Source organism: Peromyscus maniculatus, chromosome 3 (genome assembly GCF_049852395.1).
Source record: "Peromyscus maniculatus bairdii isolate BWxNUB_F1_BW_parent chromosome 3, HU_Pman_BW_mat_3.1, whole genome shotgun sequence".
Lineage (NCBI taxonomy): Eukaryota > Metazoa > Chordata > Mammalia > Rodentia > Cricetidae > Peromyscus > Peromyscus maniculatus.
In genome coordinates this window covers 57,651,458-57,668,365 of record NC_134854.1, presented here as the reverse complement: position 1 = coordinate 57,668,365, position 16,908 = coordinate 57,651,458, and the positions used below count along the sequence as shown (strand labels likewise).

At 37.9% G+C, this 16,908-nt stretch overlaps 1 protein-coding gene across 3 annotated transcripts in view; it reads left to right on the top strand.

Moving 5' to 3' along the window:
* The window catches only part of Exoc4 (exocyst complex component 4), an 810,377-nt gene that overhangs the window by 320,040 nt on the left and 473,429 nt on the right, over positions 1-16,908 (top strand). The window contains exon 10 of one of the 3 annotated variants that reach the window (XM_042273016.2): positions 9,587-9,905. The exons of the other annotated variants lie outside the window; for them this stretch is intronic. Within the exon in view, the coding sequence (XP_042128950.1) occupies positions 9,587-9,666 (80 nt within the window). The 3' untranslated portion in view covers positions 9,667-9,905. Of the gene's footprint in view, positions 1-9,586; positions 9,906-16,908 lie in introns of those variants that run through there. 3 annotated transcript variants of the gene reach the window in all.

Sequence of the window (16,908 nt, the reverse complement as noted above, 5' to 3'; positions counted from 1 at the left end):
GCCAGACCTGACCAGAGTGCTGTGGACAAAAGACTAACCTCTCCTGGGCATGAATAATTAGGTTTATCTTCGTCTCTTTCAGTTCAGTGCTGGGCCAATTACCATGTAGAGTTCATTTTATTTTTGTTTTAAATTTCATCTTTGTCACTTATTTTGTGTTTGAGAGTTTGTAAAACTTTGTGTGTGTAAGGACTTTCTTATCTTTTTTTTATATTATTTTTATTTCTTTAAAACATTATTGCCTGGGATTTATTCTTCCAGATGAAATTTAGAATGAACATGTCAAGTTTCATTATACATCCCATGTTTTTTATGGGAATAGATTAAATTCATAGCTTTATAAATGGAAAATTGGTTTTCTTCTTTTGAGACTCATTTTCCAGAATCAGAGTATGACTTCCATCTTAAAAAACTGTGTTAACATATACTGAGCTGGTTATGTTATTGTCAGTTGTATACTCTGTACTAATCTCCGCGTAATCAAATAGAGCTTAATGGAAAATGTGGAGAACACGGGTGAGCAAAAGAAGACAATAAAAGCTTTCTATAGTGGGGCCTGCTATTCATGGATAACTCTTTAAACACATGGTGGTGTGGTGGCACTTCGTGGGCTTGAAACATCAAGGCTACAGAAAAGCGGCCTTTGTGCAAAATATGCACTTGTGTATAGCAGAGACCGAAAGGAGTTTGGAATGTATTACTCATAACTGAAAGGTTTTCTCCGGTGATGAAAAGGTAGATCCTGCTGGGGTGGTCACATTCATGTTTGAGAGGAAAGGAGAGGCATGAGTTAAGTCACTCGGTTGTTGTTCAGAAAGCTTTCTTAAGGCAGCTTTGCTTACATCTGTTCATGTGACCACTTCTCCTTGTAGCTGATGTTGACCAGTATCTAGCTTTTTAGTCTTCATTGTGGGAAGTGGGGTTGGGGTGGCCTTTGAGTTTTCAGTCAGTACCATCAGCCTTTGCAAGGTGTTCAGAGTTTTAATTGGTGCTTTTTTGTGCTTTAATTATTCCTTCAGTTTTTCCTACAGAAAGACTCTGAGAATCTGTTGTCCATATCTACTAGCCACTTTGTTCAGTGCAGAAAAGCATCCCAGAAACCAGAAATAGCTTCTATGATGATAAGATCATTTCTCTGTTTCACTCCTACAGAGTTTGGTTACCTTAGCCATCCCTCTTTTCCCTAGATTGCTGACTTTGTTTGCGTCTACTGTGAGGAAGGAATGAAACTTCTCTGTAGGTCCATTTAGTGTTTTAGTCAATCCTGTCCTGTATTGGGCCACTCATGCCAACCCTTGGTTTCAACTCTGAAGATGGGGCTCTGTGGGCCATGGTCTGACCTGGATTAGACTTTGGAGGCTGCAGTGACTCCTGGGTTCTGCATTGCTATAGCCCTTGGTTTTCCTGCCTCTCTAAATTTCATTCCTCTGGCATTTCCAGACATGTCCTTTTTATTATGTCTCTTTGCTTCAGCACTTATGGGATACCCCTTGACAAATAGAGTTCTTTCATAAGAAAGAATTTTACCCAGAAAAAAAAAATTCACTGTGTCTTAAAACTGGCTGTTTCCACAAGTGTTCGAAGAGCTGGAAAATTGCAATTAGTTTCAGATAAGCATAGCTGAAATATTCTTGTTTTGTACTACGGCAACAAATTGAAAGAAAGATTGAGGGCACTGAGTCATTATAGTTTCTAATGATACAACTCGTACATTATGGGGTTCATGTATCACTCTGGGACCTTGTTACTTATGGAATCCAAAGTAAAATACTGTTAATGGTTCCCTAGTAAACTTCATGCCTCTTAATGAGAGCTTTTAATTTGCAGTCCTGAAGTCATCACAATTTTTGTATTGCTATCCCTCCTGTGACCAAACCAAATACTTTCATAATTAGTTTTAATAATCGGAAGACTCATTAGTAATACAGTGGGCTGCTGGAATAGACTGTAGTGACACTTAAAATTGTGAAAACAAAATGAAATTCTTTTGTACATTTCAGTGCCATTTCAAATTTTACATGGTTATTTCAGGCCAAATAGGAACACTGTGGTTAGCATTTGGGAGGTTGTGTACTAATGTTTACAGTATTATATTTCATTTGTTTGATTTGGACTGATTATTGTCACAATCTGCCATTAGTGATCATTTTTAATGGCTACATTTAATGGCATATTAAATGAAAAGGTAATGGAGGTTAGAAGGAAAAAAGATAGTATATTTTAATTATTGAAGTATCCTCAATTGGAAACAATTAACTCTCAAGAAGTATATGCTTAAAAAATCTGAATCAAGAATAGGCAGATTAGTTTCTCTCATGAACATCTGTAAAGTATTGAGTTTAATTGGCTTGCAGCTGCTAGTGACAGAGGTCTCTAGGTTTATTCCTGCATTTCATCCCCATCTTCACATTCCACTTAATCTCCTCTTTCCTACTGTTGTCCAGTCAGATGCAATTGCTTGTGTCGACAAATTAAGAAATTGGAGTTGTTGGCCGGGCGGTGGTGGCGCACGCCTTTAATCCCAGCACTCGGGAGGCAGAGCCAGGCGGATCTCTGTGAGTTCGAGGCCAGCCTGGGCTACCAAGTGAGCTCCAGGAAAGGCGCAAAGCTACGCAGAGAAACCCTGTCTCGAAAAACCAAAAAAAAAAAAAAAAAAAAAAGAAATTGGAGTTGTTTTGAAGAACTTAAAATATGCTTGTCTATTAAAGTTGTTCTTTCCAAGCGCCTGGGAACAGCCCCACTGACTGTGCCTTGCTGTAGCCGAGTTCCTAGTAGCTCCAGCAGGGCCTAGCTGGTATGGTCTCTGTTTTTGGTTTTGTTTTGATCAAATGGTTCATAAAATTAGATGGCATTATTTAGTTGGCAAAATTTAGATGGGTCCCAGAATAGATGAAGTCCTTACAAAACAAGACTATAAAACACTTTTGACATGAATTTCAAATAGGGTAAAAATAGAAATTTCTTTCTATGAAATTGTTAGGAATTAATTCCACATAGAAGCCACTCTCTTTTGACATTACCCCATTGTCTAAGTACAATTTTTGCTGAGGTTTTTTTTTTTTTTTTTTTTTTTGGTGTGTGTGTGTGTGTGTGTGTGTACACCTAAAGTCAAAATCCAACTTCTTGGTTTGTTGCTCTTCTTAATTTTAATAGGAAATTAAATTAGGTATACCTATAGATACATTAGTATATTTGACTAAGTATAAGGACTATATAAAAATGGTTGCAGGTCCCATAGTTGTTCTGAGCATGATATAAGAGTACACAGCACATGGGTTAGCATATATTAAATACTTAAATGTTAGATAAAATAGGCTGAGGGTTAAATGAAACAAACTCCTCTAAGTGGGTAAGGTCTTAATACATTGTCACCAAACCTGATGGCTTTTTTGACAGAAAGCATCACTAACTCATGGTAGGCTGGAAGATTCCCATATGTACTTGTTTATTTGATCTGATGTCCACTACAGTGTTATCTCCATAATAGCAGGGGCTGTTTTTGTTTTGCTGTTTAATCTTTGCTGATAGAAATGATACCTTTCCTATAATTTGCAGACTAAATGAAGGATGACTGCTGTTGACAGATACCCCAGTGAACTAAGTTTACACGATTCATTGCTTACAGACATACTAACTTTCTAAGGTTGAGTTCTGACTGGTATAGCAGTGTAGAATTTCATAGGTCACAGACCTAAGGATGTATAATCATAGAAAACATAAAGAAAAGTGGAAAGATTTGTATATACTTGTGCATTCATTATTGTTGTTATGCAGGAATGAAGTGATCTAACCCTACCTTCCACTTTTGTCTTTTAAACTTTGGTATGATACACTGTCAAAGATAACTTTACTATTTTAAAAGTCAACTTATATATGTAATATGTTTGCAGTGTTTCATAATTCAGAAGTATAAATGTTTCTATGGTAAAAACCTCTTTCTAAGGCACACCTGTTATCTTTCTTTCAGACAACTGGTATACTTAGTTTCTAGTAACCTGGAAGATTCTGTGCACATTTAAGCAAATTACTAATTTTCCTTCTAGACATCATATTAGCTGGTTTTGCCACCGATGTGATAAAATCCCTGGGGAGTAGCCAGCTAAGGGAAGGAGGCCTCATTCTGGCCGACATCTTGAGAAGACATACTCCATCATGGCGCGGGAGTCATGGTGGCAGGAACAGAAGGCTCATTGCAGCCACAGTCAGGAAGCTCAGAGTGAACAGGAAGGGGGCCAGAATTTAAATCCTCAAGGACTCTTCCAGCACCCCCCTTCTTTCAGCAAGGCTTCACCTCCTAATTTTCTGCAGCCTTCCCAAACAGTGCCACCAGTTGAGGACCAAGTGTTGAAAACATAGTGACCTATGGTGGAAATTTCACAGTATAATCACAGCATACATTAAACATTAGAAACACTTTTCTAAACATTGATTATTTTCACTTAATAAACCAAGAGGCTTTCTTTATTGTTTTTTATGGCTAGAAAATATTTTATATATTGATATACTGTGGTTTATATGATTAGTCCCCTAATCATGTTGTTTCTAGTATTTGGTTTTCATAATAGGTGCTAATGATGTCCTTTCACATATATGTAAATTAACTGTAAGATAAATTTCTGGAGATGAATGTGTGAATCACACGGTGTGCACTTACAGTTTTGGTGAGCTTAATCAGTATCCTGGTGATTATACCAGTGTATTATTTTAAGATTTGTTTTATTTTAAAATTTTGTCTATATGTGATAATCTGTGTGTGGATATGCACACATGAGTACCCAGCCTATGAAGACTAGGCATGTCAGAGGCCCTGGGGTTACAGTTTTGAGCCATCCAGTGTAGGTGCTGAAACTGAACTCTAGTTCTTCGCAAGAGCAGCATGCCTTCTTTATCACTGAGCTGTTTGGCCAACCCTCCAATTTAAGGGTTGTCACACAATTTCTTCATTATTTGCATTCTTCTCAACACTGTTATCAGACTTAACCCAAACTAATTCTGTTTTGAAAAAAAAAAGTTTTATTTTAGTTTGAATTTGCATTTTTCTTTGTTGTGATACTGAACTGTTCATATATCTAAGTACCTTTTCTATTATTACCTCTTTGTTATTTTTATTTTGAATAAATGTAATTGCCTTTTCTCTTGCTGATTTGTAGAGAATTGAGCATGCTGATATCTGTGTCTCCATTTTTTTTCATTTGTACATTGACTGTTAAAATAATGCAGGTTAATAATGTGTTAAGCAAGTATTCTATAAAAGTAAGTGGGGTCTAAGCTCTTAGAGTGCTGAGTGTATGGCCTGAGTGGATTAATTGACAATGTGAGTCACATATAAAAGGCCTGGCTGATTTATTTTAAATAAATGAGTACATAGAATAAACTATGGAATTTATATTAATAACTAGTTTTCCCTGCATTTTGAGATACAGTCATCAGCTGTATATCCATAAAGACAAAAACACAAAACCTACAAGGCTTGGCTGTCTAGAAAGGTGACAGAAAATTCTCACATGATAATGGTAAAGATGCTTTTTTGTTTGGGGAATAGATAACACTTGGGACATCAAATCCTGGTAAGTGAAACACTAAGTTGATACATAGGACAGTAAAGACAATAGACAGTATGCCCAGAGGAAGTAGTTGATGTGAAAATAAGTTGAATTTTTTTAGGTTTGAAACATTCAAAAAAGAGAGTAACATTCCACTGTACCAGCAATCATTTCAATCTTTTTTTTTATTGTTTCTGAAGTTTCTAGTTTTTTTTGCAAGGCTTTTGAGTCTGTTCCATTGCACATCTAATGGTCTGTATCTCTGCCTCAACCAAGATCTGTGTGTGAGAGCTCCTCATTGCCTTTATGTAAGTTTTTCTTCCCCATTCACAAGGAATTTTTATAAAAGAATTGCAAGATGCAATAAATTATCAAATAGTTGCCTCATTGCTTCTGTGCTAAGATGGAAGTGCTAGAAAAGTTGAGTCGTGTGAGTGCAGGAAATGCCTCTTTGTATTATCTGGGCATATGTGATAGTTTAAGGTATAGAAGAGTCAATTTAGTGGTACTATAAACTGTGTAATCGATGTCATTAAGTGATTCATGCATTTAGACAGAGATTTTCTTTGTTAATGAGTCATTGGATGGGAATAAACATTGATAAAGAGAATCTGATGCAAAAGACAGCAGGGTTTGTGATGGAGACTTTAAGTGACAGGAGGTATCAGAGAAAGCAGACAATGATGTGAATGCCCATATTCATGCTTAGAGATACTTCGCCATGTAACACCCTAACCATTTTGTTTGTTTCTGCATTTTTAACTTACTTAAATAACTTAGATTCTCATATGTCATTCTTTCTAAGTCTGTTCTTCACATTTTCAGAATCTCAAACAATAAATGTGAACAATAGTTGTTAATAATTAAGTAGGTTACAGCATGAACTTTGTTGGAAAAGAAACCTAGACTTGAAGAATCAATAGTTTAGAGAAAAAAAAACTGCTACAAACTCATTCAATGTAAAAATAGCAATAAATCAAGAATAATAAACATCCAAGTTGCTTGGATAATCATTTTACTTTGAACATAAGAATAAAAAAATTGATAATTTCTCTGAGTGATGTGAAAGATTATTTGCATTTGGACATGTCTAAAAGAAACAAAGAAATAGAAGAAATATATAAGAGAAATTACTCCTTATAAGTATTAATTTAGTAAAATAAGAGATTAACCATTAGGGTAGATATCTCATTGATTTGAGGAACCTGTGAAGATTCCCATTAAAGTCATTAAAACATACAGTTGTGGTTGCTGATGTAACAGTAAATTAAAGTTATCTGGATGTTTCTAGGAAATAGAGACTTAAGTATTTCTCAATAAATTCTAATTTCTAGAACCTAAGGCCCAGCTATGTATATTGAGAAGTGGACTAATATTTTCTAAAAACCGTTATTTTTGACTTTTGATATAGATGTCTTCTACTTGCTAGCAGTGGTACCATGCTTCTGATGTTTAGCCATATGATAAAGCTCTTAGGCTATATAGATATTTTAAACTAAAATAGACAAAAGGAAGTGCCCATATTCAGCTTTGATAACACTTGAACAATTAGGTCTTGTGTCTAGTTCATAAGGTGATTTTGGAATTATCAGAATAATAAAGTCTCTAAAACCTTAAAAACAACTAGGATGTTTATGATACTCCAAGTTGTATATAAAAATTTAGAGCTGTAAGAGACTTCAGTTTTACAGAGTAACTATGGTGATTACTCTTCATTGTCACTATGCCTAGATTTGTAATCACCTAGGAGACACACCTCTGAGGACGTCTTTGAGGGCATTTCTAGAGAGGTGTAAGTACCACCCTGAATGCAGGCAACTGCATCTTGTGGGCTAGGGTCACAGATGGACAAAAAACAAGTAAGACACTGAAAAGTCAGCTCTACTCCAGCATTCATCTCTCTGCTTCCTCACTGTTGATTGAAAGTAACCAACTACTCCATGCTCCCCTCACCATGCCTTTCCTGTGATAAGGAAGTATACCCTCCAAATTGTGAGCATGAGCTCTCCCTTATTCTTGAAGTTAATTGAGTTTATTCATTAACAATGTTATACATTAACATAGGGCATTATTATTATACTCCACCTCTTATTTCTCAGGTACCTGTCAGCCTTAATGCCCCTTTCTCCTTTTCCATGTTCATGTCTTTTTTATTTGTTTTGTTACTTACTGAGTTTAAACATGGCTACCTAAGTGTCCATGGGTATAGAACTATCCATGGATCCTGATGGTCTCATCAGCAAACGCTTTCCTCTTTAAACTGCTTTTGAAAGGTGTTTTGTAGTAATAATGGGAATAATGCATATGGTGCCCAAATTAAATTTGGGGATGTGAACTAATTATTGATAGAGGCACATGGGAACCTGCATTTTTTGGGCACAATTCCATAAACCACAGATATACTCAGAAGAGGGAGGAATGGCCAGCTGAGTACCCACTAGTACAGATACAATAGTGTGTTGTATATATAGTATAATTTGTTAGCATATGCATATATAATCAGTTGTATATAATCAACATAGTCTTTATGTATGTGTAATATCTATATACAGATATCTAAATATATGTTCTTTGCTAGATCATAAGCTTCTTTTGAGCAGGCATTTCCAGGAACTCTTTGCTCTTGAATAGACATGGATTATGCTTCTAAGATGGATATTTTCCCCCAAGGAAAAATTAAAATCAGGGTTCTTTGCACATGTGTAGAAAGGCTGTTTGTCTAGATAGTCAATCACCTGCCACTGATAGCTGCCTTGGTATTGGAATGTTATGCATTTCATCAATAAGTGAATGCATGGAAGATGGAACTCATGGTCTGCATGCTCATTGTTTCTCCGTTACGTCACTGCCCCCTCTTGATACTTTCATGCTGCTGTCTCATGCTGGCCATTCTCCTCCCTTGTCATTATCTTTTTTCTCATTATAAATTTGCCTTTGCCCTTTGTACCTATATGTACTAAGAGCTCCCTACAGAGTTGCTCTTTGGTGAAAAGTTGGTAGCCTCATAAGATTTAAAATTATCTTTTACTTTCAGTGGTGATGACAGATCGGTTACAAAAACACTTGTTGGAAAAGGATATTGGAATAAAAATGATAGCATTTGTGAAATGGATAGCTTGCCTATTTCATTTTATCTATATTGAATATCTCTATAATGGCCCAAATATTATCTATATTGAAGAAGGTGCCCCACAAATTCAATTATGATGTGTGCATCTGTTAGTAAGGAAAGAAGTGTGCTTACTTTCTAGCTAAGAATATTGTAAAATGATTTGTCTTTTCCCAATAAAGTCAATATGTATATATTTCAATGTTTCTTTTGATTTATTTTTTTTGTGAGTTCCTAGGTTTATTGCCACTACATTGTCCAAGTGCATATCAACTTTAACTCAGTGCATTGTGTACCTAATGCTTCTGTCTTATAATTTTGATCCATTCTGTATACTTCAAAGAACATTTATATAGTGTGATAGCAACAGTGACTATAAGCTTTTAGTTGTAGATTGAAAGTAATAGTCAACAATAAAGGGGGCCAGGGAGACACTGGTTTGTGATTTGTACATCGTTATTTCATAAGAGCCTTCCTCAATTTAAATGTGACCTATCACATATACAGTACTGCTTCAGCTGTTGAAATCACCTAATGATTCTTTTCTCAATTGAAACAGTTTCCTTGATTTAAAACTTCTGTTTTGGTTGTAGAATATAGTAATAGAATGCCTGTAGAGAGGGCTAAATTTAATATGTTCTTTGCCCAAAGATACCAATTCTGGAAGTAAACAGGCTATTTTGTAGAATGAACCTTGTAATAAATACAATGTAGCAAAGCTGGTATAAGTCATAATAGAGCATTTCTTCTTTCGTGTTGCTTTGATATGAATGGTTCCAATTAAAAATATTTTAGTATATATTTATAACAGTCCTCTGATTTTTTTTTTTTCCCTCCTGCTTTCCTTTCTTTCAAGTTTATCTCAAATGAACTTCTCTTGGTCCCATAAGGCTAGTCTGTTTTTGCATTCCTAAGTTCTGATTTCTTTTGGCAGGAGGACTGGATGTGGTTGACAGATCATATCTGAAAGGGGCTTTGGTAATTGCTGGTACTGTTCGACGACTGTGCTGCTGAACAGATGGGCACAGTGAATACTGAACGTGTTCTGGACCTCTGCATCCTTCTTCAGCTTGTGAGCAGGGAGCACTGCCAGCATTTTCCTTATCGTCTATTAGCAAACTTAGAAAGAATCACTTGGATTCTCTCATCATTTTTTGACTCACGACTATCTCACGTTTGTGGCTGGGTTCGCTCCTACCTCTTATACTGCCCCCCTTTTTGTATGCTTTTTGGAATAAAGAAAATTCTCAAGATGTTAGTGCATGCTGTTGTGAATGGGTGCCAACAGTTCTTACAGACTTGTTAAAAGATTTATTTTTTGCACAAGAATTACACATATGGCTTGGAATGATAATATTAGGATCTGTGTTGGTTGAGATAATTGGCAGATCACACCTCAAAAAGTGATTGGCTGGCTTGTCTATTTCACTTTAATCTGTTGTTTCCATCACAGTCACATTCCCATTATGGAGTATATTACTACATGTTAAAAACTGTCACTTAACCCATTTGTTAGGGGGCATCTGTTAGTTGAGTTTGAATTGTTTAAAACATTTTCTTACATTAATGATTTGGCTGGCCAATATAGTAGCAGCCTTCAAAATCAAAATGAACAAAGGTGGGAGATCCCAGATAATGGCAGATCTACAAAATGGCAGATCTGGTTTTCCAAGGGAAGAGCAGATCAAGACCCAGGTCAAGCTAAGAGAGTGTGAGCAGAAACAAAGGACACCAGAAATGACAAATGGAATCTTGTCACCAACTCAGTGAAGATTCACCATCCACATAGTGACAGAGGGCATTGGACCAGTTTGTGGTTGGAGAGATAACTGTACTCTGAGGTCTTTGTAGTCAGATGCTTTTCAGCACACAGCAAGTCTGAATGGAACTGCTAGAGGTTAGGATAAAACTGTCCATTCTCTTCACTTTACTGATGACAAATGAGAGTTTATAAATATTAATTCAACATTTATCTAAATATCAACTTTTTTTTGAGACAGGGTCTTTCTACATATCCCTGGCTGCCCTGGAACACACTGTGTAGACCATGCTGACCTTGAACTCACAGAGATCTGCTGCTTCTGCTTCCCCAGTGCTGGGATTAAAGGTGTGTGCCACTAAGCCCTACAATATCAGCACTTGTAAAACATTCTTCTTCTTCTTCTTCTTCTTCTTCTTCTTCTTCTCCTCCTCCTCCTCCTCCTCCTCCTCCTCCTCCTCCTCCTCCTTCTTCTTCTTCTTCTTCTTCTTCGTAATACCCAATTCTTATGATGATGAATATGGACATTTATTTATTCTTAGAAAAATATGCTAAGATTAAATCAATTGTTTCCCTTTGCTTTCAAGTCTGTTTTTCACTGTGTGAGTATGTGGAAGAATATGGCCAGGGTTGGATGTGTGTTTTCATGGCTGAATGCAAGGAAGAAGAGCCTTCTGTACTTTAGGCATGAAAGCTTAGTTTTGGTAGTCCCTTGCATGAGGTAAGTCAAAGTGAATATGTCACAAAAAGGATGGAGTGGGACAGTTTTCCACTAAAGTCCTCTGTTTCTCATTTATAATATTGGAGATTAGGAAAAGAGAATGTGTTATCTCTGCTTGTCTTTAAACAGCCCCTCTACTTCATGTATTCACTATATTTTTTATTAAGAATTTTTTAATCCATTTTACATACCAACCACAGGTCTCCCTCTCATCCCACCTCCTACCCCCCACAAGCCTTCACCCCAGCCCATTCCCATCCCCTCCTCTGAAAAGGTAAGGCCTCCCATGGGGAGTCAGCAGAGCCTGGTACATTCAGTTGAGGCAGGTCCCCTTTCCTTGCCTCAAGGCTGTGCAAGGTGTCCCACCATAGGTAATAGGCTCCAAAAAGCCAGTTCATGCACCAGGGATAGTTCCTATTCCCACTGCGAGGGGCCCCTTAAACAAATCAAGCTACACAACTGTCTCACTTATGCAGGGGGCCTAGTTTAGTCCCATGCAGGCTCCACAGCTGTTGGTCTAAAGTTCATGAGTTCCCACTAGCTTGGTTTGGTTGTCTCTTTGTTTCCCCATCATGATCTTGATGCTTCTTGCTCATAGAATCCCTCTTCTCTCTCTTCGACTGGATTGCTGGAGCTTGGCCTGGTGCTAGGCTGTGGATCTCTACATCTGTTTCCATCAGTTACTGGATGAATGCTCTATGATGACAGGGTATTCACTAATCTGATTACTGGGGTGGACCTGCTCAGGGACCCTCTCCACTATTGCTAGTAGTCTATGCTGGGGCCATCCTTGTGGATTCCTGGGAACTTTCCTAGCACCAGGTTTCTTGCTATCACCATATCTCCTATCAAGTTATCTCTTTCATTGCTCTCTCACTCCATCCCTGTTCCTGTTCAACCATCCCTTTCCTTTATGTTCTCATCCCCCATCTCCTACCTTCTATTGCTTCTATTGCCCACGCCCCCACCTCCAGTTTACTGAGGAGATCTCATTTATTTCCCCTTCCCAGGGCGATCCATGTGTCCCTCTTAGGGTCTTCCTCTTTACCTAGTTTCTTTGAAGCTGTGGATTATAGTCTGGTTAGCCTTGCTTTACTTCTTTCACTAGATATTTTAATGTTGGCAAGTAAATGATAAAGTTACAAGTTTGTACTTGCCCTTTTCCTCTTTGTTTGAATAACATTCTTTATGAAAAACTAAAAATATCGCTTTGTATGTTCTCTGGATCATCATAAGCAATTCATTCTTCATCCCCTACTAAGATATATGATTCTGTTAATTATCCCATTATAAAATTAAAAGAGCTCTTGAAATAATGGTTAATTCACTTTCAACAAGAAATAACTGAGGCCCAAGAAGGTTCAGGGATTTGTGCCAGATTGTATAGATCAAATGAGGGACTAGAGAGGAAGTTTGCCCTCTTGTCATTTCGTCTTTATTGTTCTCATGCTGCTTCCTGTCACACCCTTATCAGGATGGGTTGCCTGAGAAAAGTCACAAGTGTGCACTGTTCAGTCTACTTCAGTAGTTACTGTCAATGTTACCATACGTTTTAATGTAGAATTATAGAACTCCAGTTTATTTTCCAAAAACCATATATTTTTCAAGTTATATACATATTTATTGAATGAGTGAATTAACCTGGTAGTTTGATTCTGCGTGTGCAATATTTATGACTTACAACAAGAAGTTAAAATCAGTAAAGAAACCAAAATGGATCCATCTGTCTATTTGGAAGGCTCTTGTTGCATAATGAAACATGAACACAGTTGTACAATTGAACACAAGTCAGTGTTCATAATCAGAAGCAAGTGGCAGAGGTTCTAGATTTTTCAGAATATTATGGGTGTTCATTTTATTGCCCCCAATTTGTAGATGCAGATTTTTGCCTATATGTATGTGTATGTGTGTGTTTGTATATATATATATATATATATATATATATATATATATATATATATATATATGAAATTGTTACTATCATTGTTCAAATAATATTTATCTCGTTTAATGTGAACATTGCCCAGGATTTGAAGAAAAGTGGGCTTCTGTTTTTGCACTATCCTTTGACTTCATCTTTCCTTTTTCCTATGGATTTTACCTCTTATATACTAGAAGGATTTTTATTACTTACCTGTAGATTTACCTTTAGTAGATACAAGGAGAATATTTATTTGCTGCAGAACTGTGATTGTAGATCTCAGATTGTTGATTAATGGTCAGCTATATATCCGGGCCTTCTTCCTTATTTATATATAGAGCTTGGATCTTAGGATATCTATTTTTATATCACAAATCAGTAATATGTATTTCTAACTGACTTTTCACCATGGCATTTCTCTTGGCCATTTCTAACTTGAAATTATAGTCCCCTTTGCTTATTATGAAATATATACGACATTGACATGGTTATATTCTTTTGATAGCTCTTTGAATTAGTAGGTTATTTGTCCTATTGAATAAAAAAGTGTTGTTTCACCTCGGGGAACTATCAACTTTCTTGCATAAATGTATTTGTGACTGAAATGAAGTAATACACTATTACTTTCATAAAACTGTTGGTCTGGCTGTCAAAGTTAACATTTCTTGAACTAGATCTGGAATTTCCAAGGGCCCAGCAAGAACAAGCAGAGAAACAAATGTTTAATAGCACTACATTTTACCTGTTCTCTTGGGCTTGTAGTGAAGAACAGGTGTTGGGGTGAAGTTGAAATTAGTTTGTGTGCCTGAAAAATAAAATGCAATTCTTTGAGATATCTAGACCAAAGTGACTTTGCAACACCACAATTACTTTGCTCCCATCTGAGAAGATGCTCTTGTGTTCAATAGCTCTTGTTAACCTGAGAAACTTTAGGAATCCATTAATAATGAATAGGCCCCCAAATGCATCAAGGCTTTTATAATGTAGATGAAGGTAAGATGTCATGTCAGGACTGGAATTTGCATATTAGAATAATTAAGTTATCTTATCTTGTTCTTTAAAGAAATAAATGACTATGAATATTCATGCTCAATTAAAATATTAATAGTACACTGATACTTCAGTTTTAGGTCTCTAGTCATCCATAAACAGTTTCATTTAAACTTGATTAACAGTGAAGGGATACTTCAGCATACAGTATTATATATTGGCTTTTTTGTCTCTGAAATGAAATGAAAATGTAGTACCTGACATGTGGATATAATTTGTTTATTTATTCAATGAACCATTTCTTTTGTGAAGAAAATATTCTTTTTGAGTATGGATGACTTTGATTCTAAAACAAAGTTCTCTTCAATTGCAGTTCACATAGTAGTCTTTATCTCTACTAGATAGTTTATTTTCATTATTTGTCCTCCCTCCTGCTCCCCCTCCCTTCTTTCCTCTCCCCCCTCCCTCTGTCCCTCTACCCCCACCCTCTGTCCGTCTCCCCCTTCCTCCCTCCCACTGCCTCCCTCTCCCCCTCCCTCCCTCCATCTCTCTCCCCCTCCCTCCCATCCCTTCCTCTCTCCCTTCTTCTCCCCTTCCCTCCCCCCTCTCCCTCCCCACCCTCCCTCTTCCCCTCCCTCTCCCTCTCCCCCTCCTTCCCTCTCTGTATTCATTTAGTCTTAACCCACTTCACTCCTCTTTGTATCCTTTGGCAACCACCATTCTTTCTGTCTCTATGGATTTGTCTTTTCTAGGTTTCACATAAACAATATAAACAATATTTGTGTTTCTAGGACTGGCATAGACCTAGCTTATACTGCTATTCTCCACATTCCGAGGAATTCCCCTAGAATTTTAGGGACCCAGACTCAGACCAAACAGTGTTTTGTAGCTTCCAGGTAGAAAAGAATTTCAGGACTCTCAGGGGTAATGAAGCAAAATTAATTATTTTATTAAAAATAGTGTTGTATAGGCTCCAACATGAGGGTTAAGGAGAAAGGGAGGCATTCATAAAGAATGACATATCCAGTATGGATATACTTCTGTCTGAGGGTTTAAATTATAGTAAGCTGTTCTTTCAGTTTGAAATTAGTGAGTTTATTAAATATGTAGTAAACAAAAATAAGAGAACAGATTCCAGTTATCCGATAGATAGCAGAGCATCTTTAAATCTGGTGCTTAAAATATCCAGGAGAAATGATAGAGGAAGCTTTATTGAGATAGCCAGCTAGAGTTCTGTGTGGAACAGTGTTCCCTTGGTGAGGCTTCCATGTAAAGTAAACAGACAAACATAAGAATAAAACAAATACTAAGTAAGAGGTGGATAATAAATCATGATCAACTGCATCAGAAATTGCTGGAGAGCCGGGCGGTGGTGGCGCACGCCTTTAATCCCAGCACTCGGGAGGCAGAGCCAGGTGGATCTCTGTGAGTTCGAGGCCAGCCTGGGCTACCAAGTGAGTCCCAGGAAAGGCGCAAAGCTACACAGAGAAACCCTGTCTCGAAAAACAAACAAACAAACAAAAAAACAAAAAAAGAAAAAAAGAAAGAAAGAAAGAAATTGCTGGAGAAATGTTGCTAAAACAGTCATGGTCAAGTTCCTGCCAGATTCCCCTGTGGAGTAGAGCTGTCTCACCATGGAAAAGTCCCCATGAATTAGGTTCTGGCCTTGCTGCAGACATTTTTTTTTAAAATTTTTCTTTATTAAGAAATTTTCTACTCACTCCACATACTATCCACAGATCCCCACTTCTCCCTCCTCCCAACCCCTGGCCCTCTTTCCCAATCTACCCCACATCCCCACATCCCCCAAATCAAGGTCTCCCATGGGGAGTCAGCCCAGCCCAGCACACTGAGCCTAGGCAGGTCCAAGCCCCTTCCCACTGCACCAAGGCTGTGCAAGGTGTCACACCACAGGCACCGGATTCCAGAAGCCTGCCCATAGACCAGGGACAGATCCCAATCCCCCTGCCTGGGTGCCCCCCAAACAGTTTGAGCCAAACAACTGTCTTCTGTATCCAGAGGGCCTAGTCCAGACCCATGGGGGCTCCACAGCTACCAGTCCACAGTTCATGGGCTTCCACCAGTGTGGCCAGTCATCTCTGCATTTCCTCCAATCATGATCTCGACGTCCCTTGCCTGCAGTATCTCTTGTCTCTCTCATCAATTGAATTCCCGGAGCTCAGCCTGGTGTCTGGCCGTGGATCTCTGTATCTGCCTCCATCAGTCACTGGACAAAGGCTCTATGATGACAGCTAGGTTATTTGCTAGGCTGGTTACTAGAGTAGTCCAGTCCAGGCACCCTCTGGACCACTGCCAGCAGACCAAGGTGGGCTCAACCTTGTGGATTCCTGAGAGCCTCCCCAGCTCCCTGCCTCTTCCTATTCCCATGATGTCATCTATCATGGAATCTTCCTCCCTGCCCTCCCACTCTGTCCCTATTCTAGCTTGACCCTCCCATTTCCCTATGTTCTCATCCCCCACTCCTCACCCTCTGCCACCCCCCACACACACCCAGTCCACTCATGTAGACCTCATCCACTTCTCCTTCACAGTGTCATCCATGTGTCCTTCTTGGGTCTTTCCTGTTAGCTAGCCTCTCTGGAGTTGTGGGTTGCAGTCTGGCCATCCCTTCCCTCACATTTAGTATCCACTTATGAGTGAATACATATTATGTTTTTCCTTCTGAGTCTGGGTTACCTCATTCAAGATGATATTCTCTAGTTCTATCCATTTTCCTGCAAATTTCATGAAATCATTGTTTTTTTTACTGCTGAGCAGTACTCCATTGTGTATATTTATCCATTCTTCAGTTGAGGGGCATCTAGGTTGTTTCCATGTTCTTGCTATTACGAATAATGCTGATAT